We start from the raw sequence: 18,472 nt of genomic DNA, 5'->3' as shown, positions 1-18,472 counted from the left end.
CAATCCAAGCACACCTGTGAAACGCCCACAATCAGCTGGATAACACACACCGCGAGTAATCAGAGTCATGTGCTTTACGACGCTGTGAGGAATAATACTAGCTTAATAATAATCCTGGAAAATTTACCTCAGAAGTGCTGGAAGTTTCATTTCGAGGAGCAACAGATCCAGCAGAGGAATAGGTCAGTTCTATATTTGTAATTGTATAACCTTTTTAATAAAATAGCAAAAAAAGGATAGATGTAAACAAAAACTTAAAAGGTCAATATAAGCCTTCTCTTTAAATTATTTTTATTGTGTTTTATTAGTGACACATTTGGGTAGAGAATATATTCCAAATCTGAAAATACAGCATGAGAACAATTAACTGCACAATTACTAGAAATGTTTACCTTAGATATTATACAATTTGCAATTTGTGGAAAAAACAAACAACAACTGTGTTTCCAACTGTGAACCAATTATATATATATATTTTATCCTTTTACAAAATTGAAATCAATGTATTGTTTTATGTGAATGATTAGGCAGGGTGATTTTCACATCATTTTGAAGAAAAAACTCTAAGCGACAAAATGCATTAGTCAAAAGTCTTATTGACACACATTTAGTATGTGTTTTGTGGCCTTATTTCAGAAACTTTCATTTTTAGTTTTTTTCAATAACCATGCATAAGCATTATTCTCTCAAAAATACAAACATGAACATACATGTTGCTCATAGGCGTCGATTTCGGGGGGACGGGGGGGACGCATACCCACCAGATTTCGTCATGAGTCATTTTGTACCCACCACTTTTAACTTCCGTCCATATTATTTTGACTTTTGGTTCGATTTTTTTTGACCGTTTTCAGTGGTTGTGATGAGCAATATGAGAGAGAAATTTGGTAATCATTGTCTGACCCAACAAAAAAAACATTATAATATTCATTTTGTTTTATTTTCCGTGTTCGCATTTATGAGGGAAAAAACAACGTGTCAGTTCTCGGTTACGGACGTGAGCGCTCTGAAAGCGGCACTAAAAGACTGCTTTAAAACTTCCACAGAGACCTCAAACAGAACAGCTGCCTTTCTTTAAAGTGAATTTCGTTTTGTATGAATTATATCTTAATTTTAATCAATGTTTCATGAACCAATTGCCTAGATTTAATAAATAAGAAGTAAATATAGCAGAATCACGACATAGAGGTGCCGGCGAGTGAACTGGAGTTCGTCTCATAAATTAACCGAAACTCAGCGTATAATGCACATTCACATTCACAGCGTATTTAGACGCAGTCATAATCATTACTTTTACCGGTTCTTTGTGGCAAGCTTTATGCGTGCGGTCGTGCGCTTGAGTGCGGCTATATTACGTAAGCTCATTATCCTGTAGGCAGGGCCGCCGAGTGCACTTCTGCCGCTCTAGGCGAAAAACAATTGTGCCGCCCCTAGGGCTGGTCCGAATACCATTTTTTTTGAGCTTCGAAGCTTCGGTAGTGAACATAGAATATTTGAAGCTTCGGGGAGAGGGGGCTGGGGCGGGGGAGCGGCAGCTCAGCAGCTCAGCAAATCATATAGCCTATTTTGTGAATTGTTCATTACCGGTTGGCACACATTTTGCTGCCCTTACAAAAGTGCCGCTCTAGGCAATTGCCTAGTTCGCCTATATGGACGCGCCGGCCCTGCCTGTAGGCTATATAAGTAATTAAATTAATATAAAGGGGCGATTTGTCCACGAATGACTTAAATGAACAACTAGTCGACTAGGAAAAAAACTTTTAGTCGGAAGCAGCCCTTATTCCACATATTTTCGAACCAGGCAAGAGGACATCTGGGTTGAGCGAGCGACCCTGCGGAATGAACGAGCGGAGCGGAATATTCAGAAATGCGTTCTCCACTCACGAGCTCTGATCGGAACAAACCCGAACCTCACTGTCTGCTGGACTTGCGCAGAAACTTTAAAATATAACCAGCTTTTTAAAATGTTTTTTAAAACTAAACACTATTTTAGCACAAATTATGAGCTTATTGGCGATTTTTTTTTATAATTATTGACAAAATTATAATATAGTAAAAGGTTTTTTTTTTTTTTTTGAAAGTTTTAGGTGGGCCTGTTGAAAAGTGGGGCCGTGCCTGAGCTACAGGACATCGTCTTTCAAAACATAACCTGCGCGAAAGAGAGAAAAAAAATGAATGCGTCATTGTACCCAGCACTTCTGAAAATGCACTTCCGAATGCGTCTCTGTCCCCAGCACATTTCAAACCAAACTGACGCCCATGATGTTGCTCACATATTATGGTAGCCCTGTTTGTGCTATATAGAGTGAATTTACACCTTTGCCATTAATATGTTTATAAGCAACTGAAAAAAGCACAAATGTAAGAGCATGTCAGAACATCTCAAGGACCCCAAAAACACCCCAGACCCCAGAGGGTTAAAATCACCTGCGTCACATACTAATTAATGTGCATTGGTTTGTGTAAACAGAGCCATTTGATGATAGTTTGATATTGTTAATTAACTCTGGGGATATATTATTGTAAAAGAATCAGAGTATGTGATTTGATGAATACGTATGACATTTAGTGTTTGAGTCATACAATAATAATATGTCTTTGTAAAACAAGTTAATGAGTTAATATGCAGTTGAAGAAAGAAAAGTGAAAGATCTGAAATTTCATGTGATTTATATCTGTTGTCAATTCAGATGAAGTGAATGTGAATGAGTGACAAGTTCTCTGCATTATGCAGTTTTTTTTTCTTCTTCTTGTTTCCTGTTGATGTGTACTTCTTGAGTTGAGCCAACAGTGCCTAGTTGATGTCACAACTCATCTTTATCTGGAGTGAGCTCAGTATCCTTAATCTGTCATCAAACAGATAAGAGAATACAACACACCATACACTGCGGATACCTTGAGTGAAACTGAGTTTAAAACTACCCGGGTAGTAAATCTTTCTTCTGTCACGAGACTACTTCTTCTTCAATTTTTTTTCTACTTCAATATTTCTTTCCTGGAAGGATCAGACTTTATTAAAGAAAATAAATAAGAACACAAGGAAAAGACTTTCTGAATTGTGTTTGGGGAACCATTTATTTTATTTGTTATACCAAACAGGCCTGATGATTGTATTTTGTTGTTGTTGTTTTATCAATTGTGTTTACAAACTGGTACCAATAAAAAATATTTTCTTTATTTCAAGTGGTAATTGCTGTCTCAAATCCTCCTTACGAACTTAGACGTAACTTAATTGTAATGCTACTGTGCCCATTCAACCTGATCAGTTCATTTATAACACTAGAGTGATACAACAGGTTACAGAAGGATATGCTAAACATGTTGCATGAGGTGTAAGTAACAATAAGAGGAGAAGATGACATGACTTACTGTGTTTGTTGACTGATCCTACTCACCTAAGTTGTTTAATGGACTCGTAAAAGGCACGACCGCACGCAAGAAAAATAAATAAATTAAGAGCGCACGGATGGCACGCTAACAGGCTAGCCAATTACTAGTGTGTTGTGCTAGCAATAATGATTTAGATTGAAGTTAGCGATGTCAGGTTAATGTGTGATGTTGAGTAAGTTATATTTAGCAGTATAAACAACAAGGAATGATAATAAATAATGATTCAAAACAGAAAGATATACGAAGCTTACAGACGAACACCAACGCAACAGCAGCAGAAGCAACGAGGCAGACAGGAGCAATCGATCAGCGAACCCAATCACAGCTTCATTTCATAACCCAAATAACATTTGAGTGCTTATGTCCAAATGTTAGGAGTGAAACTACTTCAGATCTTTTTCTTTTTGTCCTGCAGCTGTGAATCTGTGTGAATCAGTGAAGGATGATGGCGTCTGACGAAGATCTGCTTCTGAACTCGCTGATGGACCTGAGAGAAGATGAACAGAAGATGTTTCAGTGGCACCTAGTGAAAGATCATGAGTGTATAAAAAAGTCTGAAATGGATAAAGTAGATAGGTTGAAAACTGTGGATAAGATGGTAGCATGTTTTGGACCAGACAAAGCTGTGAATAACACAGTGGAGATCCTGAGGAAGATGAACCAGAATAATCTGGCTGAGCTGCTGGAGAACAAACACAAGCAACACAAGCAAGGTAAGGTTTAATTCACTGTGACTGTAATGTTGGTGACAGGCAACATGAAGACATCTGTCGCTGTTGGAGCTCATTCAAAAGAGAAATGTGTACTTCCTGTACATGGAAACAAGAAAGTATAAAAGCAAGCAACAATTTCAGTGCCAAGAACAGCAACAGATGTTATACAAGTACATTTAATAGAACAGTGTCTGATTTTACAAAATGGTTAAATGGTTTACAATGGTCTAAAAACCCTAATTAAATCTTCTGCAAACAACTAGTACATTGCCTTTCCCGCGGTGGTAAAACTGGGATGTGCATTTGCTGCCTTTTACCGCTCAGATGCGCTACAATCACAGACTTTAAAAAGTGTCAGTTTATTCTCTCTATTGCATAATCTGCCACCGCTAATAGAGAGTGATTGAGAGCTGGTAGCAGATAAGTTCAAGTGAAACGTTGTAGTTAAACGAATTCATAATCACAATACTGAAATTACAGTACAAATTTAGAAATGAAACAAATGTAGGCTTCTATCATTGCATCAAATTTTAGCAAAGTAGGCTAAACGTTAACATTGTGTGCCCAGATTTTCTCTAGCTAGAAAGGCTATGCATGTCAAGGTTATGCATCTTATACTTCGTGTTATTTTAATTTGTTAGTAGGCCTAGATTTATGAACTGGAACATAACAGTGAAATAAATTAAAATAAATGATCGTAAAATTACTTGCTAACCGATGTTAGTCGGCAGCATTTGTGTTTTAGGATTAATGAAGAATTAAATAGGCTTATAGTAGATTGTTATGATTTGCATTATTTTCTTTAATAAATAACGAAAACATTTCAACATAAACATTGCAATAGAAAAATGTCACATCTATGAGGCTTTGCATAGCCTAAGCATAAAGCGTTAAACTCATGCTCATATGAGAGTGTTCAGACGATAGCTGGGTGGTCAACGCTTTAACATGTGTCTCTCGGTGCTTCAGACATTCTGACTTGATAAAACTGCATATTTCGCTGCGTGTCATCCACACCAGTTACAAAAAATAACTGTAACAAATTATTTAGCCTTTGTTGCTTCAAAGAAAAAGAATGCCTTGTTGAATTCACTTTACAATAAACCGATAAACAATAAAATGAGGTTGATCGTGAATTAAAGAGCTCTGTGTCTGCTGCTCACTCGCATTCATCTCTAGTTGGCATGAGCGCGTTTCATCAACAGTTCAGTTAGTAGTTATGATGATGTCATTCAGCTTGTGTCAAAATGATTTATGACCACATCGATGTCCATACAATGTATGAATGGGGATTGCAAAAATGCAGTTGGTTAAAAAAAAGATCTCAGAGTGTTTCCTGAAGAGTTTCTCTCTCACATCAGTGTTTGACTAGCCTGGTTAAAACCAGACCATTCTCAGTAGTAACTGAGTTATGGTCTGGCAAAGCTTCATTAATAACTCATTTCCAAAGGGAAATTAACGACCAACGACCAACGGACGTTGCTCAAATGCCTCTGGGCGCAATTGGATAGACCTAAAACCAATCAGAGCGATCGTCATCGTGTAAAGCCCGCCTCAACGTTTCTGATTGGTGCCTCGATTTGGACGGATTAGAAATCGGCTTGAATGGGCTCTTTGCCAGACTACTTGCAGAGCAAATCTAAATTTGATTTAGTACACAGCCACGTCCAAGTGATCTGAGGGCGCGCGTGCATCCTGGTGTGTGACGTGTACGCAGACTGGTGCATAGATATATACACTAGATGTCGCCTTAAAGACATTCGTTCCAATGAACTGCCGTAGACAAGGCGACATCTAGTGTATATATCTATGCACCAGTCTGCGTACACGTCAGATCAGATCACTTGGACGTGGCTGTGTATAAGAGGTAAAAACGATATAAATACTGTTCGTTTTCTCACACAAACCGCTCGTTTCGTGTCTTAGGCCATCAATGTGTACTTACGATGGGGAATTGTTTAATTTGGACGATGGGGAATTGTTTAATTTGGACGACGGGGAATAGTTTTAATTTGGACTCTGTGCATGCTCTTTGAGACAGTGACCATAGACCTGCATAGACTGACAGACAAGAACGGTTTGACCTAAAAATATCAAAATTGAAACTACTGCAGAAAAAAAGACACCTACATCTTGGATGCCCTTGAGGTAAGCTAAAACATACCAAAATTTAATTTCAAAGTGAACTATCCCTTTAAAGTCTTGATAAAAACAAATATTCTACATCGGTGGTCTGTGGAAAAACTTGACTTCAACTTAAAGTATATTTTTTATTTATCAGAGCTCATGTAAAAAACTTTTTTGTTGTTGTTTTTTTTTAAATATGAAGTGTCACACGTCATCTCACACATGTGAAATGTTCAATATATCCTTATTTAAGAAATTCAGAGAAAGACAAACATTTAGCGCAACATTTAGAACCTGTAATGCCTCAGGCCTTTATTAATATTAATAAATAAAATATGGTATATTTACAGTTTAAAAATGACTTCCATAATATTTTCTTTTAGTAAAGCTATGCCTGGATCATAAAACACACAAAGTTTTGCGTTGTTGGTGAGACCTCGCAAAGATTACACCAATATTAGCTTTCTCGAACATTGCATGTTTGCACTCTTCCTGAAACTTAGAAATCAACATGCATTTCTGTAGGACTGTCAAAAGAAAAATCATCTGGTTTAGTTGTATTTTAAAACACTGCTTTTTCTTAAAAACGTTGTGTCAGACGTATTTGGTAGCATAATTATCTTGTTTCATTGTGTATTAACTCCATATTTATCAGGCTGATATTTGTAGAAATAAGAAAAGTAAATTTATAAAACAAAAAGGATCAGTTAATGGCTTTGTGTCAGAACACAACAGGTATGAAGATATGTTTGGTTTTAACTTTTTATTCTAACTTTAAAGCTAGATTATCCTTTGAAAAGTGTAATACAGTATTTGATTTTGGGGGAATAGCTGGAAAAATACCTTACACATGCAGTGTTTTCACCAATTGACCTGAGCCGTTGACCGTCCTCAATGCTATCATTGTGTGAGGAACTGTTTGGAGTTTTGCAGCACCTATTTCTTTGCAAAAACATTGCATCAGACATGTTATATATCATATTTTTTACTTTATATTTGCAAGGAAATTAATTGAAATTGAACCTTTGTAGAAATAAGAAAAGTAAAGTACATTTTATAAAAGAAAAATTACGAACGCTGGAAACTAGTGTCATTTAGCTTAATCTTTGGCTTTTAAGGGAAATTAAATATTCTCAGGAGACCCACTGACCCATGAAGTTACGACTTCTGAAGACCTCTCATGTGTAGATTCACTCGGTTGAAAAATGCTGTTTTGTATTTTACACATCTGGAATTACGGACTTAAGGACTAACTTTTAGGGTCTTTAACGAAAAAAAACCTCCAAGATCGAGGAGGTTAAAGGGCGTGTGTCCGGCTATAGTATCATCAGCTCTCCCCAAAGTCTGTTCATGCGGCCCCACAGACAGACAGCCTGTCAATCAACAAATGCTAACATTTAAAACTTCTACTAGGGCTGCACAATATATAGAAATTATTGATAACTAAGCAGTGTTTATTTTTACATTTAATTATTCATGCTACAGTAAAACACTGCTGTTCACTTTCAGAAGTTGTAGGGGTGTTTTCTTGTCACAAAAAGAATGTGAAACACGTACAGTATGTAGGTTATATAATTTTAAATATATTTTAAAGATAATTTAAGTTTACTTTACACACTTTTTAAGCATTATATCGAATATCGCATTATTTAAAGAGTTATCTCATATCGCATTTTCCTTCAATATCGTGCAGCCTTAAATTCTACATATATTTTGAGTAGATAACCGATAGTATATTCTCAGTAAAGGGTTTCACCCTGTGTGTTTCCACACTGATTAAGGATAGTTCTACCAGAAAGACTCAGGAGATAAAATGATGTAACGAAGCATACATTTATTGACAGCTCAGCAAGCATTATTATAAAGTTCTTTGGCGTAGGCCCCGTCCATAGTTCGTAATCCGAGGGTAGCGGATCTGCATCTCCTGCCTGAAGACGAAGGCAGGGGCGCAGTCGACCCCCCTGGAAGGTATGGACAGGACCATCCTGGTGGTGGTGGGGAGGGTGGAGGTTGTCGCGTCGGCATCTGCGAACTCAAACATTATTATTATAATTTAGCGTAGAATTGGATGCCGGCGAGGAGTCTGCGAATAGAAGAAATTTTAAGATTGCGATTTTCAAAATTAAAGACGAGAAAGGAGCGAACGGTCGAAATTAGAATAGGAAAAACAAAATTTGGAAGGAGAAGCAGAACATTAGAAAAGCGGACCATGCAGACGTATAGGCTTTAAGTGTAGAGGGAGCGACGCCTTTAGAAATGTAATGTCTAGCTGACGTAAGCAGGTCGTTTAATTTAGTATTATGTCTGCTAAGGGAGGGCAGGTTGAAGGATCCGGGTTGGCTGAGGGGCACAGCTGACTGAAAGTTTGAAATCGAAAAAGAGAGAGCGCATCAGCAATAACATTGCAGTCGCTGGGTATGTGTTCAGCTTTGATAATGAAGTTAAAAACAACAGATTGCCAAATTAACCGTCTCAGAAAATGCATGATCGTATGGCAAGATGATCTACCTTTATTAATGATGGCAACTGTGGCTTTGTTATCGCAGAGCATCATGATACGTTTACGTGACCACTCTGGGCCCCAGATGATGCTGGCGACGGCTATAGGATATATCTCGTAAAGCGCAGATGAAACGGAGTCGGATGCTGTTTTAGGAAAGTCATTAGGCCATTTTTCTGCGAACCATTGCCCTTGGAAGAACCCCCCGAAGCCGATAGAAGGGGCCGCGTCGGTGTATAATTGGAGTTGGAGCGAAGATTCAAAATCGTTGTTGTAGAAAAACAAAATACCGTTCCAATCGTTAAGCAATCTTTTTCAGAATTTAATATCAGACAAACAGCCTTCGTCTAGTTGAATCTGATCGCTTAGCTTTTCCGCGGAATGGGCCAGAGTTAACAACCGTGAGATGAAAGCCCTGCCTTGAGGAATGATTCTCATGGCGAAATTTAGGTGTCCGAGTAGCGAAAGCAAATCGCGCTTTGATATGGAATGTAGGGAGGAAAAAGATTCCAAGAAAGACCTGATTCTTGCAAGTTTTCCGGGGGGAAGAGAAGCTTGCATTAGAACTGAATCTAGAGAAATCCCTAGAAATTCGAATGAAGTAGAGGGTCCCGAAGTTTTCTCAGCAGAGAGGGGAATGCCGACGTCACTAAAAATATGTTTGAGTATGTCTAGAATTGAAGATTGGGGAGATGGAAAATCGATTAACAGAAAGTCGTCGAGCAAATGTAGAACGAAAGGGAGCTTGCTGACGTTCAGCAAGATCCAGCACATCGCTTCAGAAAGGCTATTAAAAATATGAGGGCTACTCCTACACCCAAATGTAAGCCTTACAGCAAAATAAAATTTAGAATTCCATTTAACGCCGAAAAGTGGCCAGTCAGAGGGGTGGATTGGCATAGTTTTAAAAGCATCTGTGATATCGGCTTTAGCTAGCCAAGCACCTTGACCGGCTTTCTTAATTAAATGGATAGCATTGTCAACCGAGGCGTAATGTAGAGAGAAAGGTGCTAAAGGTATGCATTCGTTCACGCTTTTTTTCTTTCTTTCAATTTAAATGTGATGTAATATTTGGCCGTCCCTGAACCGCTGGCTCTTTTGTATTCTGTAAGTAAATGTAAAAAAGAAAAAAAAGGAGTGGCACAAGGCCAACAAACACAACGTCATATTTAACGGCTCTGACAACGTCTAACCATATAGCGTGGTTCTTGTGATCGATGTGGTGACGATGACTTAGTTGTTCTCTTTCTGCCGGCTTGTTTTGAGTTGCCAGATGCTGAAGGAGTCGCGAGATTAGTGACGGACTCAGGTGGATTACCCAGAGTATTTTGGGGCGAGAAGAAGAAGATCCTCTCTGGACAGACCTTGACTGATGGGAATGCCGGCTGATTCCAGAGTACTGTACATGTCCTCCGTAGACCACATTGCCCATAGCGAGTCACGGCATTGGAGGCGCGTACTGAGCCGTGTTGAAAGAGGAGAGGGCGGAACAAACTCGTCATCGGAGTCTGAGTAGTTGCAGACGATTGGGGTATCGTTGAACATAGTGGTTTAGCAGTGAACGCGAGCAATTGTTGTCGTGTCGGCACCTGGCACCTGCACCTGAGACCTGCTGTCAGACTCTCTAAAATGGAGAGTGACTCAAAGGGTCGCAAGACAACGTAAAGTACATGCATGATGCAGCTGATGAGTTTTATCGAGTTGATGTCAATAGCGCGCGATCTCTATAGGCATATTCATATTTTGCCGCTATGTGCAAAAATCTAGCAAAATGCGCCGGCGCATTTTCACATCATGCGCCACTCACATCAAGACGCCGCTGCGGTGGTGGAGTCCATGCAGGAGGAGCAGTGTTTGGCACTGCGTCGCTTTTCAGCGCAAGCTGTGTGGAGAAGCCCATTTCCACCTCTATTGCGTTGGAGAAGCAATCCCGCGTAAAATGCAGGTTTCACACTCACGGTCTTCCAGACCAAGTGCATGCAACCACTGGCGCCTAATTTCCAAGTTATGCAGTCCAGCAGTGCTGTTGCAACCAGCAACACTACACCTGCGTACTCTCCTGACCACTGAACTAAATACAGATAAATCTACGCTAGCTAGCATAAAAAATGCATTATATTTAATTTGAGTTATTTAATTTGAGTTATTTTATTATTTGAGTTATTTACCAGAAATTGTACCATATAACATGCTGTCACTTAAAGGAACACTCCACCGTTTTTTTAAATGGGGAATGAATGGAATCCTTTGTTGCCAGCTAGCATATATAGCTATATTTATCCAAATGAGCCTGTTTAACCAAAGCTAATTTGGGTGTGTTTCTCCATCCCCATACAATGTCACTTCTCTGTGTTTTACGGCCCTGACGAGAACGTCGGTCTCCTCGGCTGTGAACCGCTCCTGGCAAATCCGCCGTTATAATAGCAATCCGCCATGGAACAAGCACGCCTGCTCTTAAAGGGAATGTGAGATGTCGCTCTGATTGGTTTATTTCACGTTACGCCCAAACCACACCTATGAGTAATGAAGCTCCTTCAGACCAACACATTTTAGATTTGCGTCGGGCGCAAGAGTCATTTATCCCGCCGGTATAATAGCAACAGCGCCCGAGACCCGCCCACAAAGTTACTTGCGTTTCACACTTGATATTTGCGTTTCAGATCGTTAAAATAGGGCCCTTAATTTTTTTTACATCCCCCCAATCCAATCCAACCAAAATTTAAGCAAAATCATTTATCTCATACAGAAGTCTTCTAGAAGATAAATAGAAAATACAATTTTGATAAAACTTGAAAGATTTGATTTAAACAGTCTTTTAATTTTAAAATATCTAATTTAAACTTTTAAGATTATGCTTTTAAATGAATTTAGTGTGAATAAACCTCTGGAGCGCAGACTATCTTTACTGTGACAGTGTGTCCCGAGGCTCGTCTGGTCTGTAACTCCTCCGTCTCTGTGAGCGTCTGACGCTTCAGTTCACACTGTGGTTTATCACTGGAGGATCTGGGAGTGTCTTGCTTATGACGGGGGGGGGGGGGGGGGGGACACATAAATAATAAATACATATTTTTTGACACATGCTATATCATAATCACTACTAGCAGTGTTGATGTGTACTCACTGGAAATGTTAAAGTTGTGATTAAGCAATGTAATTAATCTCTCTATCTCTATTCCAGGCCAGATGAGCAGCAGTGCTCACACTGGAGTCAGTGTTGATGTGAAAGCTGAAACAGGAGCAACTGTAAATGCTCCTTTACTCACTGGAAACACCATCACAGGCCCAGTGACCTTCAACTGTAGCTTAAACACTGCAGGACATGGTAATATAGTATATATATATATATATATATATATATATATATATATATATATATATATATATATATATAATGACTATAATACAATTCATATAATGAAAATATAATATAATAAATTGTAATGTTTAAAATACACAATAACTGTGCTTTCTGAGACACACTGCTTATTAACAATCATGTATGAAATAATGCTTCAACTCATTTTCTCTTTCCTCACAGAGCCACAAAAACCCTTAGTGACGGAGACACCAGAGAAACAGTTAGAACAAGGTACAACCATCATTTCTTCATTATAGAGGAGTAGTGATATGATCCGTTTACTGTCAAAATGATTGATGGCCCTCTAATTGATTGATGGGTTGACCTTTTGCCCTTGCCCTGACCTTGCCCTAGTGTTGAGCTGCCCTAGTAATCTCGCTGACATTGTCACCTTTGACCTTGTATCCTACAGGGTTTGGAAATGACCTATGACCGTTGATTAATTGGTAAATGGGATTATTTATGACCTTGTGAGTATAAGGGGGTTCATTGTTTAATATTTGAACTTTGGCCCGGTTATAAAGGCAGAGTATAAGGGGATTCATTGTTTAATATTTGAACTTTGAGATAATGGAAGTGATGAAGGGTTATTTTTGAGCTCTGACATCAGGATGTGTGTGATATACTAATGGAAGTTATTAGGGATTATTAACATATACTTTAAAAGAACAGCATGTTTTTCAACTTTAGTTAGTTTAATAGATACAGCATTATTAGAAAACCTCTTTTTCAGGGGCGTGTCTAGAGCATTTTCAGTGGGGGGGCCATGCTGGGGCACTGCCTCCAAACGGGGTGGCCGCCAGTGACAAAAAAAAAGAAGCTAAATTCTACAGTAGCCTATATTACGTAAATCCTACTGATTAAATTTTTTTAACTTGAATAAAGTTACTTGTAAACAAATGTAGTAATAAAGCACATTTTTGATTAATTTAGTTTTTTGTCATCCCTGCATCCATTAAGTTAAATTTGAGAGCCAGTGTTTATTATTTTTTGTGTTTTCATAAAACTAACAAGTTTATAAAATAAAAGCAATTTTAATAATGAGCCATTTTAAAAACCCAGAAGCTTCTACTATTTTCTTTTAATTAGTTTGGCCATTACAATATACAGTAGTTTTATTCACAATCTCTTTCAAATAATAATAATAAAAAAATAAAAACAAATTCCCCCCACTGTAATAATTCAAATGGTTTGGCCAAAACATCAGTGTTTCATTCAGCATTTCTTTCAGACTCATTTACAAAAAAGCTGAGTAACTCAGAGTTAAAGGGATGGTTCACTTTGAAATTAAATTTTGGTATGTTTTAGCTTACGTATGTTTAAGGGCATCCAAGATGTAGGTGTCTTTTTTTCCGCAGTAGTTTCAATTTTGATATTTTTAGGTCAAACCGTTCTTGTCTGTCAGTCATGTAATGCAGGTCTATGATCACTATCTCAAAGAGCATGCACAGTGAAGTCCAAATTAAACCATTCCCCATCGTAAGTACACATTGATGGCCTAAGACACGAAACGAGCGGTTTGTGTGAGAAAAAGAGCAGTATTATTTATATAGTTTTTACCTCTACACAACCACGTCCAAGTGATCTGAGGGCGCACGCGCTTCCTGGTGTGTGACGTGTGCGCGCGTTCTGGCTTAGCTCCGGAAAGAGCCGGACGTGATATCGGATGTGTACAAGAGGTAAAAAACTATATAAATACTGTTCGTTTTCTCACACAAACCGCTCGTTTCGTGTCTTAGGCCATCATTGTGTACTTAAGATGGGTTACTTACTCACAACTTGCGACCGTTGTTTCTCTGGCGCTGCACTTCTTTGAATCGCGAACTTCAGTAGAGTCTATAAACTGATTGGCTGTAAAATGAACCAATCACAAGACATCTTATAGGGGGGGCACCTGGGGTGGCCAATCGAACCCGCCCCTGCTCTTTTTCTCACTTCCACTGTCCCCAGCAATCCCCCTGTGCTCTGGGATGTGGAGGGAGGGAGGGACGGAGGGAGCTCCATGCTGATGCTTGAATGTGACACACATCCTGATATATATAACCCTAATAATTTCCATTAGTATATCACACACATCCTGATGTCAGAGCTAAAAAATAACCCTCATAACTTCCATTATATCAAAGTTCAAATATTAATCAATGGAAGCCCTATACTCACAAGGTCATAAATAACCCCATTTTCATCAATGAACCCCCTTATACTCACGAGGTCATAAATAATCCCATTAACCAATTAATCAACGGTCAAAGGTCATTTCCACCCACCGTAGGATACAAGGTCAAAGGTGACAATGTCAGCGAGAGGGTAAGGTCACCACTAGGGCAAGGGGAGGGGCAAGGGCAAAAGGTCAACCCATCAATCAATTAGAGGGCCATCAATCATTTTGACAGTAGGTGGATCATAATTCTACTATTAGTGTACCACATAAAAGTCAAGGAAAGTATAACACAAATATGACAATCACAGATGGCAAAAGTGGGGATCTGGAGCAAGTGAATAGGTTAAATCAGGTTTTTTTTTCACATTTTAAGGGGAATAGTGAGGATACTAATAGTGATGAAGGAACTTTGACATCAACTAATAACTTCTCCATCAAAGAGGCTGATGTAAAGAAAATGTTTCAGAGTTGCCATACACATAAGAGTCCTGGGCCTGACAGCATCTGTGGACGAGTGTTAAAACTGTGCTGAGCAACTATCAACAGTTTTTACTCTGTTATTCCAAAGATCTTTAGACCAACACATAGTACCAACTATATGGAGAACTTCAACTATTATACCTTTTCCTAAAATCAATAAACCATTAGAGCTTAGTGACTCTCAGCCAAGTGCACTGACGTCTTTGGTGTTTAAAAGCTTTGAAAGGCTTGTTAAAAGGTATGTAGTGTCAAAAACGCAATATATACACTCAAAACAATTAGTCTTTAAAATAACTTACATTATGGACAGTGGTTCCACACAAGCAAATTATTTTTTATTAACATTAGTGGATTTTTTTTAACCTATGTAAGCTCCTTGTGCTGTGACAACACAACTGAATGAGAAAGAATTTATGTGAAAAAGTAATGAATGGAATTGCTTCCCTGTAACTTAAACCGGTTAAGTTTAGTGAACATGCTTTAGTTTATTTAAAACTGCACTGATAAATAAAGTGTGATGGATTTACATGATTTCTCAATTGAACTTCTAGACTATAGCTAGCTATTAACTAATAAGAGCACTTATTAACATCTTAAATGCTAAGATTGATATGCTTCTTCAACCACAGAAGTAAAACTTCTTTGAATCAGTCCACAGCCCGACCAAATGCTCCACTCTTCTCCACAATGGTAACCCACTGTAATGTAAATGGTTCTAATTATTCCAATGTAATTGAACATTAAACACAATTACACACAATCAAGTCTTCCTCTTTTCCCATTTTCTCAAGTTGGAGTTTCGGTTAATGCAACACAAATCATTCATGTAATCCAACACAAACAGATTAAGTAAACTTACATTTTACATATATTTAACCCTCTGGGCTTCTTCGGTCAAAAATGACCGAAAACGTATACATTTTGAATTTTTTAAATTTGTTGCTTCATCGGAATGGGATGACACTTGGTGACTTTTTTATAATAACTCCAAAACTATAGCAAAGAGAGTCAAAAGGTAGGTATCGTTTGAAAGAACTCTTTTTAAATTTTTTGAAAATATAAATTACATTACATTTGGACATTGTCCTGCAGAGAAACTGCGGATAAAAGACAATATATATATACAATTTTTATTATGATTTTGCATATCTTTCTTATTTGTCATGGAATAACTCAGGAAGGAAATAAGGTAGGAGGAAAATTCTTTTTTAGTGAAGTCCCCCTACATGTTAGCTGCATCTGGATAAAAAAAAAAAAATTTTGGACAAAGGAATCAAAAGTTACAGCATTTGTAAAAGAGATAGCCTTTTTGTACAGTCTTTGACACCCCCTCATGGGCAATTTTTTCTCCATGAAGAATATCTTGTCATAAAAGCAACAGATTATGTTAATTTTGGGCTCATTTTAATTGTAATAATATGCTGTAAAAAATGAAGTGCCATTTTAAATGATCTGTGAATGTTTCATGAGCTGTATGATGTTTTTGACACATTGCAGTATATTATTTTATAGATTATGAAAAAAAAGAAATTCTATTTATCAGCAAATAACTCAGCAATACTTACGAGTTTTTCAAAGTGGATACATTCACTGTAAAGTTCAGACTCTAAGCTTTCAAATGACATCAACTTTGTGTTAATCAAGGCAAGATTTGTAAAAAAATATGGTAATGAATATTTTCGCAGCTAGGTGGCGCCTGCTGGCGGTACACTCGGTTTTAGAGGGATTACTCAGCACTCTTTAGGAGTTAATAAATGTAATTAGATGCATTGAGAAGCTGAGATCCTAAGCTTTAAAATGATATATAATTTGTGCTGTTCCATTCAGTGGTTGCTTAGTAATACATTTTTTTCTTTCCGAATGGGAATAAAAATAAATAAATAAATAAAAAAGCTATAGGCGGTTATAGGACATGACACATATTTATATATTTTAAAGCCACTAGATGGCGCTCTTCTCACTTGAATTTTTTTTTTTTTGCCTGCACTCTATTTTGATGTGAAATGTTGCATTTATTGAAAAAAAAAAAAATAAATATATATATATATATATATATATATATGTGACCCGTCACGGAAACCAGGGACACAAGTCGGCAGCACAACTTTCGAGCAAAATGAGAAAGAAGCGTTTTTTTTCAAAATTGGTGATTTTCGTTTTTTTGCAGAATCTGTTAGTTGAAATCACGAAGAAGCCTCTCCATGTTTGAGATAGCAGTATTGGTATATTTAAAAGCGTACATTTTGAGTTTGAAATCGGCTTGTTTTTCGGAGATTCTAGCACGCAGTAGGGGCGTGTCATTGTCGGTGTGTATTTCCATACTGAATAAGCCGGCGTGGCTACTTATTATGCAGCGCTCTGGCCGGCTCTATCTGATTTCAAAATTCAATGAACATGGACGCCAATAACATTACGATGTCCAGCAATCGATTTAAATAGTAGGTTACATGGGGTTTAATTTGTCGTTTAATGAGATGTAGCCTAATACATGTTGTCAGTGTCAATACATAGATCCGCCTTTATAATTGACGTGTATATAAATGGTACAGTGGTAGAGCTTTCGTGTCAGAGGTTGAGAGTTCGAATCCGCCCTTGTATAGGTTTTTTTTTTTTCTCGTATAGTTTTTTTTCTCTCATCAAAACGATTATGTTCATTAATGGTTGTATATCAAGCAGGGACACGCAAACGTTTGAATCATTTTGTTATTTCAACAGAACGAATAGAGAGTATCCGACCGCAACGCAACGGATTGAAGCGCGTCGAGTGAAGACAATGCAGTGTGTGCGCGAGCCACACGAGTAAACACTGTATCTGCGCCACTGATCGCAGCGGCAACGAGCACTTTGATCACTTGATAAAAAAAAAAAAAAACACATTTCAGCACTAGTATCTTATTTAAAAAACGAACGAAATGAATGCTCTGCCAGTTAACTGGAGATGTTTTATTTAGAGAATTTGTAGAATTGGTACATTCAGGGGGGAGGGGGAGACGGGGGAGCTTTACAGGGGGTATGACTTATCTAAATGAGATGTAAATGAGCCCTATTGTCATTCCCAGAAGGGCGAGAACTTGCCAATCTTTAGAAGCAGATTTCTACCATTTCAGTTTTTTTTGAGTGCCTACCTTCAAATGGCCACAACTTCTCCAAATATTATCAGATTTCCTAGATTATCAGAATATGTGAATAACTCAAAATGCCCCAGAACCGACTTGTGTCCCTACTTTCCATGACTGGTCACATATATATATATATATATATATATATTATATATATATATATATATATTAATTCTAATGGAAAAAAATAGCTCATAAAAATTATATAATTAATGCAAAGTATCATAGAAAACTCTAAAAATTCTAAATAATAATCAGAAAATTTTATAGAACAAAAATATATTTGATCGGTTATCCTGGGAAAAAATAAAGTTAAATTTTAAGGCTTCGTCCGTTTTTGACCGGGAGGAAGCTAAGTGTGACCCATTTACGAAGAAGCCCAGAGGGTTAAGCAGATTAAACACAATCAAATTAAGTTGTTAGACAAAATGTATAGCAATTGTGTTGCAAGCTCATTTTAATGAAGCAATTTGAGCAAGCAGCCAAAATTGTTTTTTTTCTGTGCTATATATTAAAGGTGTCATAACCTAGTATTACCTTGGATACCCACGCTCTATTATAGTCTTTCAGGCCCTTCTAAAAAAGAAAAGTGGAAAAAAAATAAACACAGAGCTCCTCTGACCC

The 18,472-nt window shown here is 37.7% G+C and overlaps 1 protein-coding gene across 1 annotated transcript in view; it reads left to right on the top strand.

The window, feature by feature from the left end:
- The window catches only part of LOC311289533 (uncharacterized protein), a 295,816-nt gene that overhangs the window by 2,415 nt on the left and 274,929 nt on the right, over positions 1-18,472 (top strand). Inside the window, exons 2-4 of the mRNA XM_084407610.1 lie at positions 3,806-4,103; positions 11,909-12,052; positions 12,269-12,319. Of these exons, the coding sequence (XP_084263736.1) occupies positions 3,833-4,103; positions 11,909-12,052; positions 12,269-12,319 (466 nt within the window). The 5' untranslated portion in view covers positions 3,806-3,832. The remainder of the gene's footprint in view (positions 1-3,805; positions 4,104-11,908; positions 12,053-12,268; positions 12,320-18,472) is intronic.

The sequence above is a fragment of the Rutilus rutilus genome, assembly GCF_951802725.1.
Source record: "Rutilus rutilus genome assembly, chromosome: 4".
In the NCBI taxonomy this organism is placed as follows: domain Eukaryota; kingdom Metazoa; phylum Chordata; class Actinopteri; order Cypriniformes; family Leuciscidae; genus Rutilus; species Rutilus rutilus.
Note: the sequence above shows the minus strand (reverse complement) of the source record. Positions and strands in the feature narration are given on the sequence as shown.